At 42.1% G+C, this 17,220-nt stretch overlaps 1 protein-coding gene across 1 annotated transcript; it reads left to right on the top strand.

Moving 5' to 3' along the window:
• The first annotated feature begins 490 nt into the window (after window positions 1-490).
• On the top strand, window positions 491-15,876 carry prpf19 (pre-mRNA processing factor 19). The gene is made up of 16 exons (XM_084132736.1): window positions 491-683; window positions 1,317-1,466; window positions 2,443-2,519; window positions 5,720-5,861; window positions 5,945-6,018; window positions 7,002-7,067; window positions 7,163-7,204; window positions 7,290-7,364; window positions 8,766-8,841; window positions 8,926-9,035; window positions 9,784-9,939; window positions 10,430-10,499; window positions 11,019-11,192; window positions 11,646-11,728; window positions 11,898-12,003; window positions 15,519-15,876. Exons 1-16 carry the CDS (start codon window positions 665-667, stop codon window positions 15,614-15,616), a joined length of 1,518 nt encoding a protein of 505 aa, XP_083988862.1. The 5' UTR covers window positions 491-664; the 3' UTR covers window positions 15,617-15,876.
• The last annotated feature ends 1,344 nt before the right edge of the window (window positions 15,877-17,220 follow it).

Raw genomic sequence — 17,220 nt, forward strand, 5'->3', positions numbered from 1 at the left:
GATTGTAATACTGCTTAGAAATACAGAAATACCGTTCCCACGTTCATGAATGAATCTGAATCGGTTCACGACTCGGACTGAATCACTCGGTTCAGTTCTGTTCACTCACATATGGAGAGGTGAAATAGACTATTTACTCCAAATCTTTTGAAACACAGGCCACTAAAAATACAGGTACAGCTTTATACTTGTAAGTGAGTTCATGCTCCAGTATAGAGACGCACCTGTTGTTTTACAACAGAATATATCCAGCTCATAGACGGCATTATGTCACGTGGTGCCTGTGACATTTCTCAGCGCTTTGTCAACACAAGCCAATCAGGCCGTTTGTGATTATCGAGAACACTTCTATTTACACGCCCATTACCAACTGTACAGATTAATATATTTAAAAGATTATTCTTTTGCGCACACATGTTCTGGCTGAGGATGTGGTGCGCCTTATGGCGGAAGCCCGTCCGTTTCAACTTCCGCTCTCCAGTATCCCGTCATGCACCGGTGTTTGAGCGGCACGGCATCTCAACGTGTTCCGACCGTTCCGACTCAGGGCATGCAGCGCCTTGACTGAGATAAATCATCATCTCTGTGTGGATATTAACCCGGTGGATGAACTGATATCACTCCAGCTTTACCTGAGAAGCGGAATCGCGTCTGTTCGAGCGAGATGTCTTTGGTTTGTGCGAGTAAGTGAGTTTGTTTCTGTTAGTGTTAGCATGAGTGATTAGCAGGGTTAGCCATTGTGCGCATATAGCAGAAACTTTGTGTTTGAGAAACTGCGCGTTAATAACGATGCTTTCTTCCGCGGCTCTGCTGTATTTCACTAAACTAGAAGCGCATAAATGTGAAATCTGAGGCCTGAAGTTCTGCGTGTGTGTCTGAAGCCCGAGCTAACTCTGTGTCGGCGAGCAAAACACCGATAAAAAAGGCAAAATAAACATAAACGTGAAGGTTTGTGAAGTCTAGCCTAATTGTTGAGTTTAAACATCAGACAATAGCGTATGATATTCATTTGATGAACAGTGGTGGAACTAGTTCTGCAGAGGAAGGAAACTTCATGTGTGTTTGTTGCTTTGAATGAAACCAATTGATCCTAACGAGACACTAACTTTATTTTAAGGTGTATTTTGATACATGTAAGTGCTGAATACTATTAATTATCATGTACTTTCAGGAGTAGGGTTTAGTTCAGGGTTAGTTGCATGTAATGACGCACAATGTATTGTTATTATCATTACCACAGTAAGTACTAGTATCTAAACAAGGACACTGTAAAATGATGTTACATGATTATAAATGCATATCTTGTCCTCTTCCAGTCTCCAACGAGGTTCCGGAGCACCCGTGTGTCTCTCCCGTGTCCAACCAGGTGTTCGAGCGGCGTCTGATCGAGAAGTACATCGCTGAGAATGGAGCCGACCCCATCAACGGCCAGCCTCTGTCTGAGGAGCAGCTCATCGACATCAAGGGTACAGGAGCTCCACACACACTCGGCCCACCTCACAGTGCTCACACACACGCTCGGCCCACCTCACAGTGCTCACACACACGCTCGGGAACCTGACACTCAACGTCAGAAACACACACCAGATCTGCAAAACCATACACTAATTCTTGGCCTTCGACTTAATAAAACATTTTTTGCAAACCACAACACACACTTCTCTATGTAACACACACAAGTCTAACAGGAAGTATCTTGATTTCCTTTTTCAAACACAAATATTAAAACACCACAGTAATTCATCAGAGCCTCACACACACACTCCTCACACACACTCCTCACATGTGCAAACACTCATTGCTTTACTGGACACCAGTCAATCAGGGCTTTAGAATAGGCCTATAAACAGGTCAAAGGTCAAGTTATGGGTTCTTCGGGCTGTGTAATACTGTATTCACAAACACTTACAGTAAAAATAAATACAGTAATCAACATCTGAAGTGTATCAAAAGCTTTCATCAGAGTTATACATGAGTTTTGAACACTACCCGTTCTTGTGTTAGGACTTTGAGCTTCAGATGTTGAGTACTGTAGTTCGGTTTCAATCTTGCTTTCGTGTTTACCGTGAACTTCAACATCTCTCTGCCAATTACTGTCACTCTCGTACAGAGATGAACACCGGAGCTCATGAAAGAAGAGCTTTAGGATATTAATAACCGTGTGTATATGATTATGACAGATGTTTGCCTTTGAGGTGTTTGTGATATTTTGAATGCAGTGCTTCATTTAGCAAGAGATGTGAGGCATTGTGTGTGTGTGTGTGTGTGTGTGTGTGTGTGTGTGTGTGTGTGTGTGTGTGTGTGTGTACAGTTCTTGGATTTGAGTGTAAAGTTTTGGAAAAAAAGAGGCAATGTTTGTAAATGTGTGTGAGCAGTTGAAGAAAGCTAAGATGAATGCACAGGTCCAGTATAATGATCCTCACACCTGTTCTCCTCTCTCAGTGTCTCACCCCATCCGCCCGAAGGCTCCCTCTGCCACCAGCATCCCTGCCATCCTCAAATCCCTGCAGGACGAGTGGGTGAGTTCCCGAGCACAGGGTCTTCTCCACAGCTGAGTTTGACCCGGGACGAGCTTCTTCTGGTTATTTCAGCCTACAGTCCTGACTAGGGTTGGGTACCGAGACCCGGCACCGATAGGGAACCGGTCGCTGAGTAACCGGTGTGGACCCGGACCGAACCCAAACGCAGATTTCTGTGCCTCTTAAACGCCTCAGCCGTCGGGTGTAAACACTGCCCTCTGCTTCTCCGAAACGGACGCTAGTTAACTCTCAGCGCGTACGATCGTTCACACCGGTGTGATTAATGTTCAGATCACGTGATCATCAGCTTCGTTCGCTTCACAGCATTAAGGCGATGATCTAAAATAAAAATGTGAGGCTGGTCAGTGGAACACCAGAACACACACTCTGGTATTAGCACTGTAGTGTTATTTACTGTTAGATTATTGTAGCTGGGTTAGGTGTTATTGAGAAGTTATGATGTAAATTTGTTGTTTGTATTTAGCCTACTTATATTTATATATTTACTCAAAAAATTATATATTCAAGTTAAAAAAAATATATATTTTATTTTTTTCAATAATAAACCATTCTTTAATGTCATTCACCATCGTTTTTAAGTATGGGTTCAGCCTCCGTTTAGGCACCGGTACCGCTTTAAAAGTTTTGATTTGGCACCGGTATTGAAACCCAAACTACTAGGGGTGCACCGAAATTTCGGCCGCCGAAAATGGCGTTATCGGTTTCGGGCCGAAATAAAAAAAAACAGCCGAAAACGTAAACCGAAAATGAATGTCATGCGCCCCTCCCATCCGTGGCCTTAGGGTTCACTCACGGTCGAGCTGTTATCACGCGTCTGCCTATCAAAGATTAAGCATGTCAGAGGGCTGTCACTTACTGCACAATCGATCGGACCAACCAACACAAGTTTAGAAAACGAAAATAGGGAATCGATTTTAACGGCCTTCTCTCGGAGCGCGTCCAGCTCGTCACGATACGCCCGCAGTGAACGCGCGTCACACAGCAACTGCAGGTTCTGACACACACACACACACACACACACACAAATCTCAAAAATCGAACAGGATTTTTTTCACAAAAGTGACAGCCCTATACGAGAGGACACCAAAGTTGCCATATGTAACATTTGTTCTGCAAAAATATCCAAATTTGTGGATTTTAAAAAACTATTTTATTTGATGGAACATAAAACTTGAAGAATAATATTATTTGGTATTATTATTTATATTTATTGTTAAAAATATTTTTTGTTATGTAACTGTTAATAAAAGTTTGATTATTATATTGTGATTTTTCATTTCAGATCCATTAAATTTAAGCAATAGTATAAGTTTTTAAAAGAAGCCATTTTCGGCTTCAGTTTCGGGTTTCGGCCCAGAGCATCCTAAAGTTTCGGTTTCGGCCCAGAATTTTCATTTCGGTGCATCACTAACCCAAACGATCCCCAACCCGAGTCCTGACCCTCGTGAATCATGCAGATCAGTAATACAGTTAAAAAAAGGAGGTCAGGAATTGGATGCTTGTTATAAAAATGTAAATTTGGATTCCTTTGTGTGCATTTTAATATGACTTTAAAGCGTTGGTGTTTGCTCTGCTGCGCACTCTCAGAGACTTTCATGTGATTTTGAACCGTTTAAGCACGAGACTCCTCAGCTGTTACTGACAGCACTAATACTCCTGCGGCGTCTCTGTAATAACACTGATCTGACAACAGACAGAGAGAAGATTATGGCCTGTTATTTTACATTTGATTACAGTTTCTGAACCTGAACACTTGAAAATCTTAAAACACTGTTTATTTCAATCATATCTTTGTTCAGTTGTGTCTATTTGTTGCGATTGCTAATTTATTATTTGTTCTTTTTTAATTACTTAGTGTTATTGTCTTTAATAATGCTTGAAGTGTGTATCAGTCAGTCTAGTTGTTCTTCTATGGTGTTTTAAACCTCAGGCAAACGCTCCTCGTGTAAGTGTTCTTCAGCCTGTAGAGTTTTGCTCATGATATTCAGATACAATGTTTAATGTTTATAAATGTTTTGCAATCAGACTTAAAATATGAATGATATCTAAGGTTTTTTTCTGCCTTATTGAAATCGAAATTAGAAATTGATAAGAATCGGAATTGATAAGTAGAGTCGTAATCGGAAACGTTAAAGTTCAAGCGATACCCAGCCCTAGTGTGTTTAGCCGTAGCAGTGGCAGTAATGGGCTAGCGGTGTACAGTTAGAGACGGGTGAGGGCTAAGCTGACGTTACCCCAGTGCATTACTAGCGGTGTGAGAGCTTCGGCTGGACACTGGCTAGCTTTACGTGAACTTCTGTTTCAATCGGACTGAATTCATTCTGAATGATGAATCCAAATATGAATCTGAATGTAGTGTAAAACCATCGGTTCTTTATTTTTTTAAACAGCAGATTTAATATTTAGCCATTTCTGGTCATAATTTGGAGACTATGATCATATGAACCATTGTGCCGCTGCTTATATTGTATATAACCATTGTGTGTGTATGAGTCTGAAGCCAGCACTGCTGGGCCGTTGTCCTGCTCCTCTTCACACACGCAGGGAAAGGAGGATTATAGGAGGACGAGACACTCGTTTATACGACACTTTATTCATCAGGGGAACAGCTCGTCCTGCACGTCATTACGCTGTTTCTACATCACTGCATCAGATTCAGTCCGATTGAGCTGTCGATCCGATTCCTGCGGGATTATTTGTGCATGTAAACGCATCCAGTGTGAGGGACAGTGGACAGTAGCTGGCTCACGCTGCTCTGGATACCTTTATTTTTATTCTATTTCTTGGGAACTGAAAGCTCATTTTTTGAGAGATCAACCTAAAATGTGAAAGGCAGGTGTGCTGAAGCAGGAACTAAACTCTGCAGGACAGTGGCCCTCCAGGAGCAGGATTGAAGACCTCTGATCTACATGGACGATTGCTCAGAACTTTGAAACAGTGGTTGCATCCGCTGGGTCTTAAATGTCCTGGGTTTTTCACGTGCTCAGTCACATCTCTGCCATGCGTGTGTGTGCTCTCACCCAAAACGGGGCAACTCTGACCGGCTATAGTAAATGATCTGGGGGGAATTATGAGCTGAAATTTCACAGACACGTTCTAGGGACACCATAGGTTTATATTCACCTGTGTTTTTCACTCGCACGATCTCATCTGTGTGTGTGTGTGTGTGTGTGTTCCAGGACGCAGTGATGCTGCACAGCTTCACCCTGAGACAGCAGCTTCAGACGACTCGACAGGAGCTGTCCCACGCTCTCTACCAGCACGACGCCGCCTGCAGGGTCATCGCTCGCCTCACCAAAGAGGTCACCGCTGCCCGAGAGGGTAAGAGTGTGTGTGTGTGTGTGTGTGAGGTCCTCTCTGGGGTCGTGACGGACAGCACTCACCTGTTGATCTTCTGTTTGCAGCTCTGGCCACGCTGAAGCCTCAGGCTGGACTGGTGGCTCCTCAGGCGGCTCCTGCTTCCCAGCCCGCAGCCGCGGTCAGTACTGCACATCACACACACACACACACACCCCACTGCTGCTTCATCTGCTAGCCGATCGAGGCCATCTGATGAGTGTGCTGTCGGGATGATAAAGCACAGCTGTGGAGTCACTCACTCTTTCACTGTGTGACGTAGAGTCCGTCCACATCGCCTTATGTCACTAGTCTTCACAATGGCTGAAAAGCTCAATTTTAATTTCTGTCTTAAATATTAACAAAATTCTAAAAGCAATACTTAATGTTAGAGGGAAAAATTACTGTTTTGTCTCCGATGTCCACAAGCGAGCGCAATAAGCAAATATAAACCACAAGCGTCGCATCTTTTATTGAAATTAAATGACATTCACTTAAAGTGCATTCACTTTTGAATTGTTCTTAAATAGACTATCTTAATAACTATTTATCTTTGTTAAAGCTACAAAAGTAATATTCTCTCTTCAACCCTCTACGCACACCTTGGCAATAGAATCGCCATTGGCTAGTCATGTTTTTTGGTTACTCGGATTATCTTTGTAAAATGGCACAGCTTTTTAAATATCAAAATGTACACCCTTAAAATCAGTCAATCAAGCATATTATGATAATCAAGCATTATTTAATGATAGAACTTTAGTAATTAGAACTAAAACTTGATAATCCTGCATGAATGCGTATTTGATGTTTTAACATTACTTCGGTGTGGTGCTTAAGATATTATTCATCATTCAGTGTTTCTGTAAAAAAAATAGATAATAGTAATTATTATTATTTAAAGATGATAATCCTACTACTGATTCTGCTACTAATAATGACAATATAGCCTACAACACATGAGCTACTGGGTTCATGAACGTTAATCACGTTGTCAGCGCTATAGTGTACAAGAGATCGAACTGATAATCGATTGTGAACCGCAGTAATCGCATCATGAGATTCTGGAGCTAGCATTCATGGCACAGTCTAGTGTAGTGTTTGATTGTAATGTGTGTTCCCTGTTAGGGAGCCGGCGGAGAGGCCATGGAGGTCAGCGAACAGGTGGGAATGACCCCGGAGATCATACAGAAGGTGCGTGACACACAAGTGTTCATCAGGGATATGATTGTGTGTGTGTGTGAGATCACATGTTCAGAAGCGATCAAGCTGATCTCCTCTCTTTGCAGCTCCAAGACAAGGCCACCGTCCTGACCACCGAGAGAAAGAAGGTGCGCTTTCAGTCGCTTTTACGTTTAATTTATGTGCTTTTACACGTGTGCTTAACCTTCTGTGTGTGTGTGTGTGTGTGTTCAGAGAGGAAAGACCGTGCCGGAGGAGCTGGTCAGAGCAGAGGATCTCAGCAAGTATCGTCAAGTGGCGTCCCATGCTGTGAGTCACCAAGACACGAGTGTTTCCCGTTGTTCACGCCATAGCTCTGCTCCCAAACACACGAGTTGTGTTCCCCAAACAATCTGTGCATCTCATATCTGTGGTTCATAACTGAGAATTAGACACTGAGTTTGAACGCTTCTCACCGGATCTCCTGTGTAGAAGCGGTGTCTCTCGATCCAGATGGGTCCGTGATAGGGGTGTGTGATAGATATCTTCATCAACAATACTGACATCATCCAGTATGTCCCTCACTTCACTAAAACACATCTAGAGTTGCACTCGTTCACTACATGTAGTCTAGTAGCTTAGACTAGTGCACTTGTGTGTTTAGTGCACTTTCACTGCGTGATTTACTCTAGTAAAATCCTTTTATAATGACCTCAATATTCAAGATAAGGGGCAAAAATACTTTATATAATTTAATATAGTTAATCAATATCACATTATTTAGCATAAATATCAGAATAATAAATACAAATGTGATCTTGTTTATTGAACTGTTGTAAAAAAACAAGTAAGTTCATATTAAGTGACTTGCATTTTAGACACATTGCCTGCTTTTACTCCATTTCACCAATGAAAATTGTTCCAGACAAACACACAGCAGTGATTCGACAACGAATGATTCAGTGACTCGCTCGTTAAGACAAATGCTTCGTTCCTGAATGAATCAGCCGTTTGAATGAATCAGTTGAAACTCATTAACAGTGACTTAACTTCACATTTAAAGTATCTTTTCTTTTTTAAAATCCATTTAAAATATCAATATTCAACGTTTAAAACCTCAGCACATTATGTCTGCATGTGTAAGTGCGGGTTAAACACATTGATGTTCCTCTGATCTGCGTTCAACAGTGTGTGTTAAAGCATCTACACTTCAGATGCAGCTTCTGTGTTTCCCTGCAGTGCAAACATGCATTTTGTTAAAACTGATTTGATTTAATAGGTAACAGCCCTATTGTGTCTTATTGTTATTGAATTTATTGATTAAATGTGAGAATTTGACACAAAATATGATGCATACATTTAATTAGGTTAAAATGGCTTTATAAAGGTGGAAATCAATGTACACTGATTGTAAAAGCTGATTCTGTCACTGCTGTGAACTGGCCACAGCATATGAAGAATATCAGGAACTTTATGAGTCTGTGTCCACGAACCTGCCAAGCTACAAACACACTCATTAAAATATCCACTAAAAAATCATCTTTTGTCGATATCGCACACCCCTAGTCCACAGGTAAACTGGTGTGATCGCTGTACCAGTACGACCTGCCCAGTTGCTCTGAGAAGAAAAGGCTCTCAGTCCGAAGCCCTGGCTATGTGTGTGTATGCTTTTTACAGTATTGTGTTCGCTCAGCAACATGCGAACATCAAGCTTTGTGTTGCGCTTCACAGGGTCTTCACAGTGCCAGTGTGCCAGGAATCCTCTCTCTGGATCTCTGCCCAACAGACACCAACAAAGTCCTCACCGGTACAGTTACAATACATTCACACCAGGCCTTAAAAGTCAGAATATGCGCTCGCACATGTAATCACACAGTGTGTTTCTCTTCAGGCGGTGCGGATAAGAACGTGGTGGTGTTCGACCGGCGGGAGGAGCAGATTGTCGCCACCCTCAAAGGACACACTAAAAAGGTCTCGTCCGTCATCTACCACCCTGCTCAGGTATGCCCTCGCTCCTCACACACACTCGTCCATCAGGAGGTGTGTGTCAGATCTCTCCTGCTCTCTCACACACACTCGTCCATCAGGAGGTGTGTGTCAGATCTCTCCTGCTCTCTCACACACACTCGTCCATCAGGAGGTGTGTGTCAGATCTCTCCTGCTCTCTCACACACACTCGTCCATCAGGAGGTGTGTGTCAGATCTCTCCTGTGCTCTCACACACACACTCGTCCATCAGGAGGTGTGTGTCAGATCTCTCCTGTGCTCTCACACACACACTCGTCCATCAGGAGGGTTATCTCCTGATCTCTCCCGCTCTCTCACACACACTCGTCCATCAGGAGGGTTATCTCCAGATCTCTCCCGCTCTCTCACACACACTCGTCCATCAGGAGGTGTGTGTCAGATCTCTCCTGTGCTCTCTCACACACACTCGTCCATCAGGAGGTGTGTGTCAGATCTCTCCTGTGCTCTCTCACACACACTCGTCCATCAGGAGGGTTATCTCCAGATCTCTCCCGCTCTCTCACACACACTCGTCCATCAGGAGGTGTGTGTCAGATCTCTCCTGTGCTCTCTCACACACACTCGTCCATCAGGAGGTGTGTGTCAGATCTCTCCTGTGCTCTCTCACACACACTCGTCCATCAGGAGGTGTGTGTCAGATCTCTCCTGTGCTCTCACACACACTCGTCCATCAGGAGGGTTATCTCCAGATCTCTCACCGCTCTTCCCCTGTTCTCCGCAGTCGGTGGTGTTCTCGGCGTCTCCGGACAGCACGATCCGTGTGTGGTCGGTCACTGGGGGAAACTGTGTGCAGGTCATCAGGGCCCACGAGGCGGGAGTCACCGGCCTCTCTCTGCACGCCACTGGAGACTATCTGCTCAGCTCCTCTGAGGACCAGGTAACACTCACTCACACACACACACACACACACACACACACACACACACACACACACTCACACTCACTCACTCACTCACACTCACTCACTCACTCACTCACACACACAATCTCTCACTCACTCACTCACTCACTCACTCACTCACTCACTCACTCACTCACTCACTCACTCACTCACTCACTCACTCACTCACTCACTCACTCACTCACTCAATCTCTCACTCACTCACTCACTCACTCACACACACAATCTCTCACTCACTCACTCACTCACTCTCTCACTTACAAACTCACTGTCTCTCTCTCTCACTCACACACACATTGTTACATATCACAGTATGATCTGTATGAATCGAGAGCCTCTTTAACTTGTTTGCCGGTTCAGTTTCTCTTCTCTTGTGAAAGAACAAAATCTTTGCTTGTATCAGTTTTCTGTGTGTCTGAGTGTAAAGCATCTCGTGTGTGTGTGTGTGTGTGTGTGTGTGTTGTAGTATTGGGCCTTCTCTGATGTGCAGACTGGACGTGTGCTGACTAAAGTCACTGATGAGACCGCTGGATGTGGTATGTGTTCCAGATATTAACCGTATATTCTGTGTCCTGTATATAAATATTAATATAAATATTAATTAGGGATGCACTGATACGAAAATTCTGGCCGATACCGATAATTCTTTATATTTGAATTTATATTATATATGGTGGCTGATATATCATGCATCTCTAATATTAACCACATTATTTATACGCTTTGGAACTAAAAACTCTTATTCAGAACTAGTTTAATGTGACGTGTAGTGTCACTGACAGCAGGGCCTGAATCGTCTGGAAATGGGAATATTCCCCCATGAGCTCTACCTGACCTGTGTCAGTCTTTCCTTTCCTCGAATCTCAGTGTAAACTAGATTTTCACTGTTTCATGTGTCTTGCATTAGATATTTGAATCTTCTTGCCAACATTGGCTTCTGGTTAAAATGAGTGAATGTAAATGTAGGATCTTCAAAAGGCTGAACAGTGTTTTTCCCACATGTGTGAATGCTTGCGTGTGAATAAACTGAGGCGTTTCCCGCTCTTCTCCTCCAGCTCTGACCTGTGCTCAGTTTCATCCCGACGGCCTGATCTTCGGCACCGGCACAGCCGACTCTCAGATTAAGATCTGGGATCTGAAGGAGCGCACCAATGTGGCCAACTTCCCCGGACACTCGGGCCCTGTGACGGCCATCGCCTTCTCTGAGAACGGCTACTATCTGGCCACCGGTAGGTCACATGACCCGCACTGCGCTTCGTACAATGCTGATCATTACTACAGTCAAGCTGCTTTGGAACAGTGTTAATGTTGTATTATCTCTTAATTATGAAACTAATTTCAGCTTAGTGTCATTATTCAGCTCAGTTTAAAAAAAAATCTGTTCAGTTTAAAAACTCAATAGTTATGTTTCCATCAGCCTACTTTTATGTGTGTTTTAGGATAGCGCATAAAAAAAATGCAGGATGGCAACATTCATAAATTCTGAATATTCTAAAAAATATAAAAAATATCTGATAAGACACTCATATGTTAGAAACGCATTCACCACATAAGTCCCTCTATGAGCAGAGCAGACCTCCGCCTCGGCTGTGGGTCTCTGGATGAGTGTGTAATGGTCCCGGATGTTGTGTGTGGATCTCTGGATGAGTGTGTAATGGTCCCGGATGTTGTGTGTCCCGCAGGTGCTCAGGACAGCTCACTGAAGCTGTGGGATCTGAGGAAACTCAAGAACTTCAAGACAATCACTTTGGACAACAATTATGAGGTGTTGTATAAGCCCCAGATGTGTATGAGAGCATGTGCTCTTCACGAGTTCCTCACTGTTCTCCCTGAGAGCCTGTCTGATGTCCCGTGTGTCTGATGTCCCCGTGTGTCTGATGTCCCCGTGTGTCTGATGTCCCCGTGTGTCTGATGTCCCCGTGTGTCTCCTGTAGGTGAAGTCTCTGGTGTTCGACCAGAGCGGGACATATCTGGCCGTCGGTGGATCCGACATCAGAGTTTACATCTGCAAGCAGTGGTCTGAGGTGCTCAACTTCTCTGGTAGGTCCTGCCAAACTACTCTCTGTGTGTGTGTGTGTGTGTGTGTGTGTGTTTGTGTGTGTGTGTGTGTGTGTGTGTGTGTGTCCAAGAGTCACTCAGAAACGCCTTCCTCTGGTGCTCTTCACTCATTTTAGACTGAAAAATTGTACATTCGATTTCATTGTAAAAATGTCTTCATCGGAATGGTACGAAACTTGCTAAAGGTTTTGGCACTTGCTGTGTGAACACAGAAATCACGCACATGACTGGAACAGGTTAAATGGTCCTGAGAGAAACAGTCCCGCTTGAGCTCCTCGCGGTCAGAAACGAGCGCATTGTAAATGAATGAGAGAGTTTCCTCTAGTGGAAGCGTTTGGTACTGCAGCCGAACACACTCTCACTGAACGCTCATTCACTGAGACATCAGACGCACATCTGGACAGAGGTGGATTACATTCATGGCTTTCATTTTCTAGCAGATTTAGAGTAAAGTTCACTTTTTAAAACTTGTTTCACTTCATCAATAATCTGCCGAGTGTCGTCTCTGAGAAGAGATCAAACTGAAGTGTGAGCGCTGAAGCGTTCAAGATTTACCAGTTTAAGTTCAGGTCAATGCTCAAAAAGTGAATAAAGTGATTATAAATACAGTAAATATAATCAGGGTTTCTGCGGGGCATTAACCCTCTGGGGACCAAGAACGCGCCGGCGCGTTTTGCTCGTTTTTTTTTTTTAGCAATGAAAATAAACACTAAATGCTCTGTTAATTTTGATCTTTCATTTTCGTGTAATACATCAATCGATCCTGTTCAGTTTCTATTTTTTTTCTGTATACTCACAATAAAAATAAAGTGTTTTGCTTTTTGACAAATAAAGAAAAATTAACATGATGCGATTTCTCCCTTCTCTCTGTCAGTAAACTCCCAGTTGAAACGCGTTCGAAAATGATCTATAACTCTGCGAAAATTCAGTCAAACAGGCAAACAGACCCACGGGCATAAAGCTTGAGATCGCATCTGTTAAATGAAGTCATTTATATAAAAAACAAATATTCTCAGCTTCTGTAATCTGTATAAAAAGAGAGCGACTCCAGTCGAGCTCATTACGAGATCATTCACAGTAATGTGACCACTCCCCGGAGAGCGCGTGCTATTCAAACGCAAATTCTGAGGGGTGTGAAACGCCCACATCAGCTGTAAACAAAGCGCGTCGCGATCGAGTGAGGCATAATATAGCCTACCTTATGGAGAAAAGATTCCTCAGAACAGTGCTGATATGAGGAGCAATATCTCCTGATATGAGGAGCAGATCCCGCTGAGGAGTGAGGTAGGCTGTTTTCTTTTCTCACGTGTGGAATAACGTTATGGAATAACGTTAGTGTAGGCCTATGCAAACCGCAAAAAGATGAATCGCATTTCTATAATATGACTCGCCTTTCTGTGAGATGAATGAAGGGCACATATTTGTAAAGACTGTTTAGCCTAAATATGAATCGCGCGTCTGTGTGTGAAAGAATAAACTGCTTTGCTATAGCCTACTGAGATGAGTAAAAATCGAATGGAATAATATTGTTATGTTGAAATAAAATGTATTTGTATAATCAACGTATTAAACTGCAAAAAAAAAATACTATTTTTGTCAAAAATAAATTCATAGACTAAGATGTTAGATGTTCCAATGTTGGCTATATTCAAACTAATGAATACATATGATAAAATGTAGGCCTATAATCTTTTTTTTATATATATAGGCTATATATATATAAAGAAAGAGTACAGTTGAAATATTGTTGAAATTGTAATTATTGTTGTAATTGTAACATTTTTAATAAAATAGTAAAACATATTTACAAGAGAGATGTAAGCGAAATCTTAAATGGTCAATATAAGTCTTCTAAATACATCTTTTGTCCTTCCATTGTGGCTCAGTCAGTGTCACACCTGAATGAATGGCTAATTATGCAGAGTCATTATTCAGAGTGGGTGGGACACCTTAATCTAAGGTGTAAACTACTCCTCCCCCTCGCATATTGCCTTTCCAAGCAAAACCTGTTTTACACCATTTAAATCAATGTATTTTTTTTTGTGAACGATAAAGCAAGACTATTTTTACATCATTTTAAAGCTAGAACTAAAAGGGACAACATCCATTAGTCAAAAGTCTTGTGGACACATATTTAATATGTGTTTTGTGTTCTTAATTCAGCAACTTTCATTTAAATTTTTTCCAATAACCACGCATAAACATTATTCTCTTAAAAATACAAACATCTACATACACGTTGCTCGCATATTATGGTAGCCCTGTTTGTGCTATATAGAGTGAATTTACACCTTTGCCATTAACATGTTTATAATTAACTGAAAAAAGCACAAATGTCAAGGCATGTCAGAACATCTCAAGGGCCCCCAAAACACTGTGGTCCCCAGAGGGTTAAAAAGCATTAAAAGTCATTAAATTTTGTGAAAATGAAGGCCTTAATCCATTTTTTTTTTCATTTTAGTCCTACAGGCATTAAACATTTACAGTTTTGAAGAAAATGTTATATTATCAATTTATTTGAATATAGCCTTCATAATTAATCCTTTTTATTTGCTGTTGCAAAATATGTACATTAGTGTGATAAACACGCGGAACCGGTTTAGTAATTGCTTCTGGCCGGAGACATTTATTATAGGATTATGTGAGGATTGTTTAAGTTCACTTAAATTAAAAGTTATTTTTTTAAGCCTAATGTTAAAAAATTGTTAGCTTTCAATTACACTGTAATGTTGTATGGCTATAATTAATGTTTACAATTAGAGGGGGAAAATCATTTTTATCCAGACATCAATAGCTGTATTAGTATCAGTGAGACTGGCCTTTATGTTGTCTCTACATTCATTTGTAGATTAACTGTGAAATTATTACATTATAAAATATATTAGCCTATAAAAAATGTAACAGGTTTTAGTTGTGATTAATCACAGAAAAAATGTGTGATTAATCGAGTTATTTTGGTTTAATGGATTGACAGCACTAATATATCCGAGGTTAGTCGGGTCATGTATGGTGTTAAAAATGTAAAAAAAGGCATTACATTTAACTTGAAGATTCCTGCAGAAACCCTGATCATGTGGGACCATAACATCCCCTAAAAATACAAAATATTAAATAAAATATCGAGCTAAAATATAGTACATTAATTTGATTGAAATAAAATGATAAATGTTGGTCATCTTGGACCGACACACACGAGCAGCACCAGAGGGTTGAGGTGTGTGAGGAGTGTGTGTTGAGCTGTGAGCTGATGTGTGTGTGTTGTGCGCTCTGAGCTGAGGTGTGTGAGGAGTGTGTGTTGAGCTGAGCTGATGTGTGTGTGTGTGTGTGTTGTGCACTCTGAGCTGATGTGTGTGAGGAGTGTGTGTTGAGCTGTGAGCTGATGTGTGTGTGTGTGTTGTGCGCTCTGAGCTGATGTGTGTGAGGAGTGTGTGTTGAGCTGTGAGCTGGTGTGTGTGTGTGTGTTGTGCACTCTGAGCTGATGTGTGTGTGTGTTGTAGATCACTCTGGCCTGGTGACCGGCGTGGCGTTCGGAGAGCACGCTCAGTTCCTGGCCTCCACCGGCATGGACCGAAGCCTGAAGTTCTACAGCCTGTGATGAAGCGAGTCGTCAGTGCTCAGCTGTGCATGTGTGTTGTAGATATACATCATCATCATCATCATCATCGTGATGAGTCCTCTGAGCGTCCAGAACACTCTTCAGGCGCTCCTCTCTGTCACTGCTCTTCTCCTCCTCTAAGCTCTGACTGTAGGCTGGTAAACTCTGTTAGTGTCCCATGACTGTTCTTTTTTTTAACCCTTTTGTGGACAATAACAACAACTGTGACATAGATTCCAATAAAGTTTAAATGGTTTTTATGTATTGTTCTAGTGTGATTTTCATGTTCATCAAGATGTTGGGTCTGGCAACTCTCCATAGACACGGCTCAGTCCGAGGGGCGGATAAACGGCTGTCTTTCTCTGCACGCAATAGGAGCGCTTCAACCAGCCAGAGCGTTTTCCCAACAGCGGAGCTAACGTTAGTTGATAGATTCAACTTTTTCCGTATCCGGTTGGCAAAACTACGAACACATCTTCCTTTTTTAAGAATGAGTTCAGTGCCGTTCTTTGCTCTTTTCTTAAAGAAAAGCTAAACTCCAAGTCCTCCAGAGTCGCGGCCAAAGCCGATTCGAGCAGCCATTCTTTGTTTTCAAGTGGCAGGAACCGTCGCATCTCTGTCGTCATTGTTAAGCCCGCCCTGTCTACTCTATACACGACGTGATTGGCCTGACCCAGTTTAGGTTTTTGCAGCTAGAAAGTCAACGGAGAGTTGCTAGACTAGCCTGACTGCAAAATACATTGTGCTGCCGCTAGGGTGCGTCTAGATCTCTGGGCTAGGTCGTTGCAGGAACTGAATCTAATCGAGCAGTGTGAGTTACTATGGTGATGAACACGCTAAAAGCCAAACCACTTTCATAGTGCCTAAAACTCAGGGTTGGAGCAAACTAAGCTGAAACACACCTGGATCTCCTCCTGAACCGGCTTCATTACGGGCCCCTGGTGTCTCCTCTAATCCTCCAACTCCAGAGTGTGATGTGTTGATGATCCACCACAGTGTGCCTCGTATCGGGAAATTCTCCGTTTGTGTAAATCCACTTGGGGTTCAGTGAATTTATTTATTTTTCCCTCATTAATTTCACACATATCTAGTACAATTATGTGGTTATGTTTCATTAATACAGTGTTTACTTTTTCCTTGATTTGCCCTGAAAGAATGGAAGTGAGTGTGACAACATGCCCCATAGGTGAGGCGTAACATGACCATATATCTAAATAAATATATATACAAGAAACTAAAATATTTTGTCAATAAAATACAATAACTTTTTCATATAAAAGGCATTTTAATTATTTTTGTTGATGTTTGACAACAAACACGCCACAAAACACAGCATAGTTCAAAACATCATAATCATTTCTGAACTTTGTCTCTGTCTTTATTCACCTTTTTCTTCTGGTTTTTCAATATAATTTATAAACTTAACAGTGTGACAACATGCCCCGCCTGCACAACTGGGGTTTAAACCCGGCGAGTGTGTTCTGCAGCTGAGATCAGCAATATGTGTTAGTGTGTATGTTTATATTTAATGGGTAATAAAACAGTTTTAAATGTGTCTTCTAAGAGTTGCCACTCTAAAGGTTGTTGTACTATAATGACAGTAG

The sequence above is a fragment of the Abramis brama genome (genome assembly GCF_963993115.1).
Source record: "Abramis brama genome assembly, chromosome: 13".
Lineage (NCBI taxonomy): Eukaryota > Metazoa > Chordata > Actinopteri > Cypriniformes > Leuciscidae > Abramis > Abramis brama.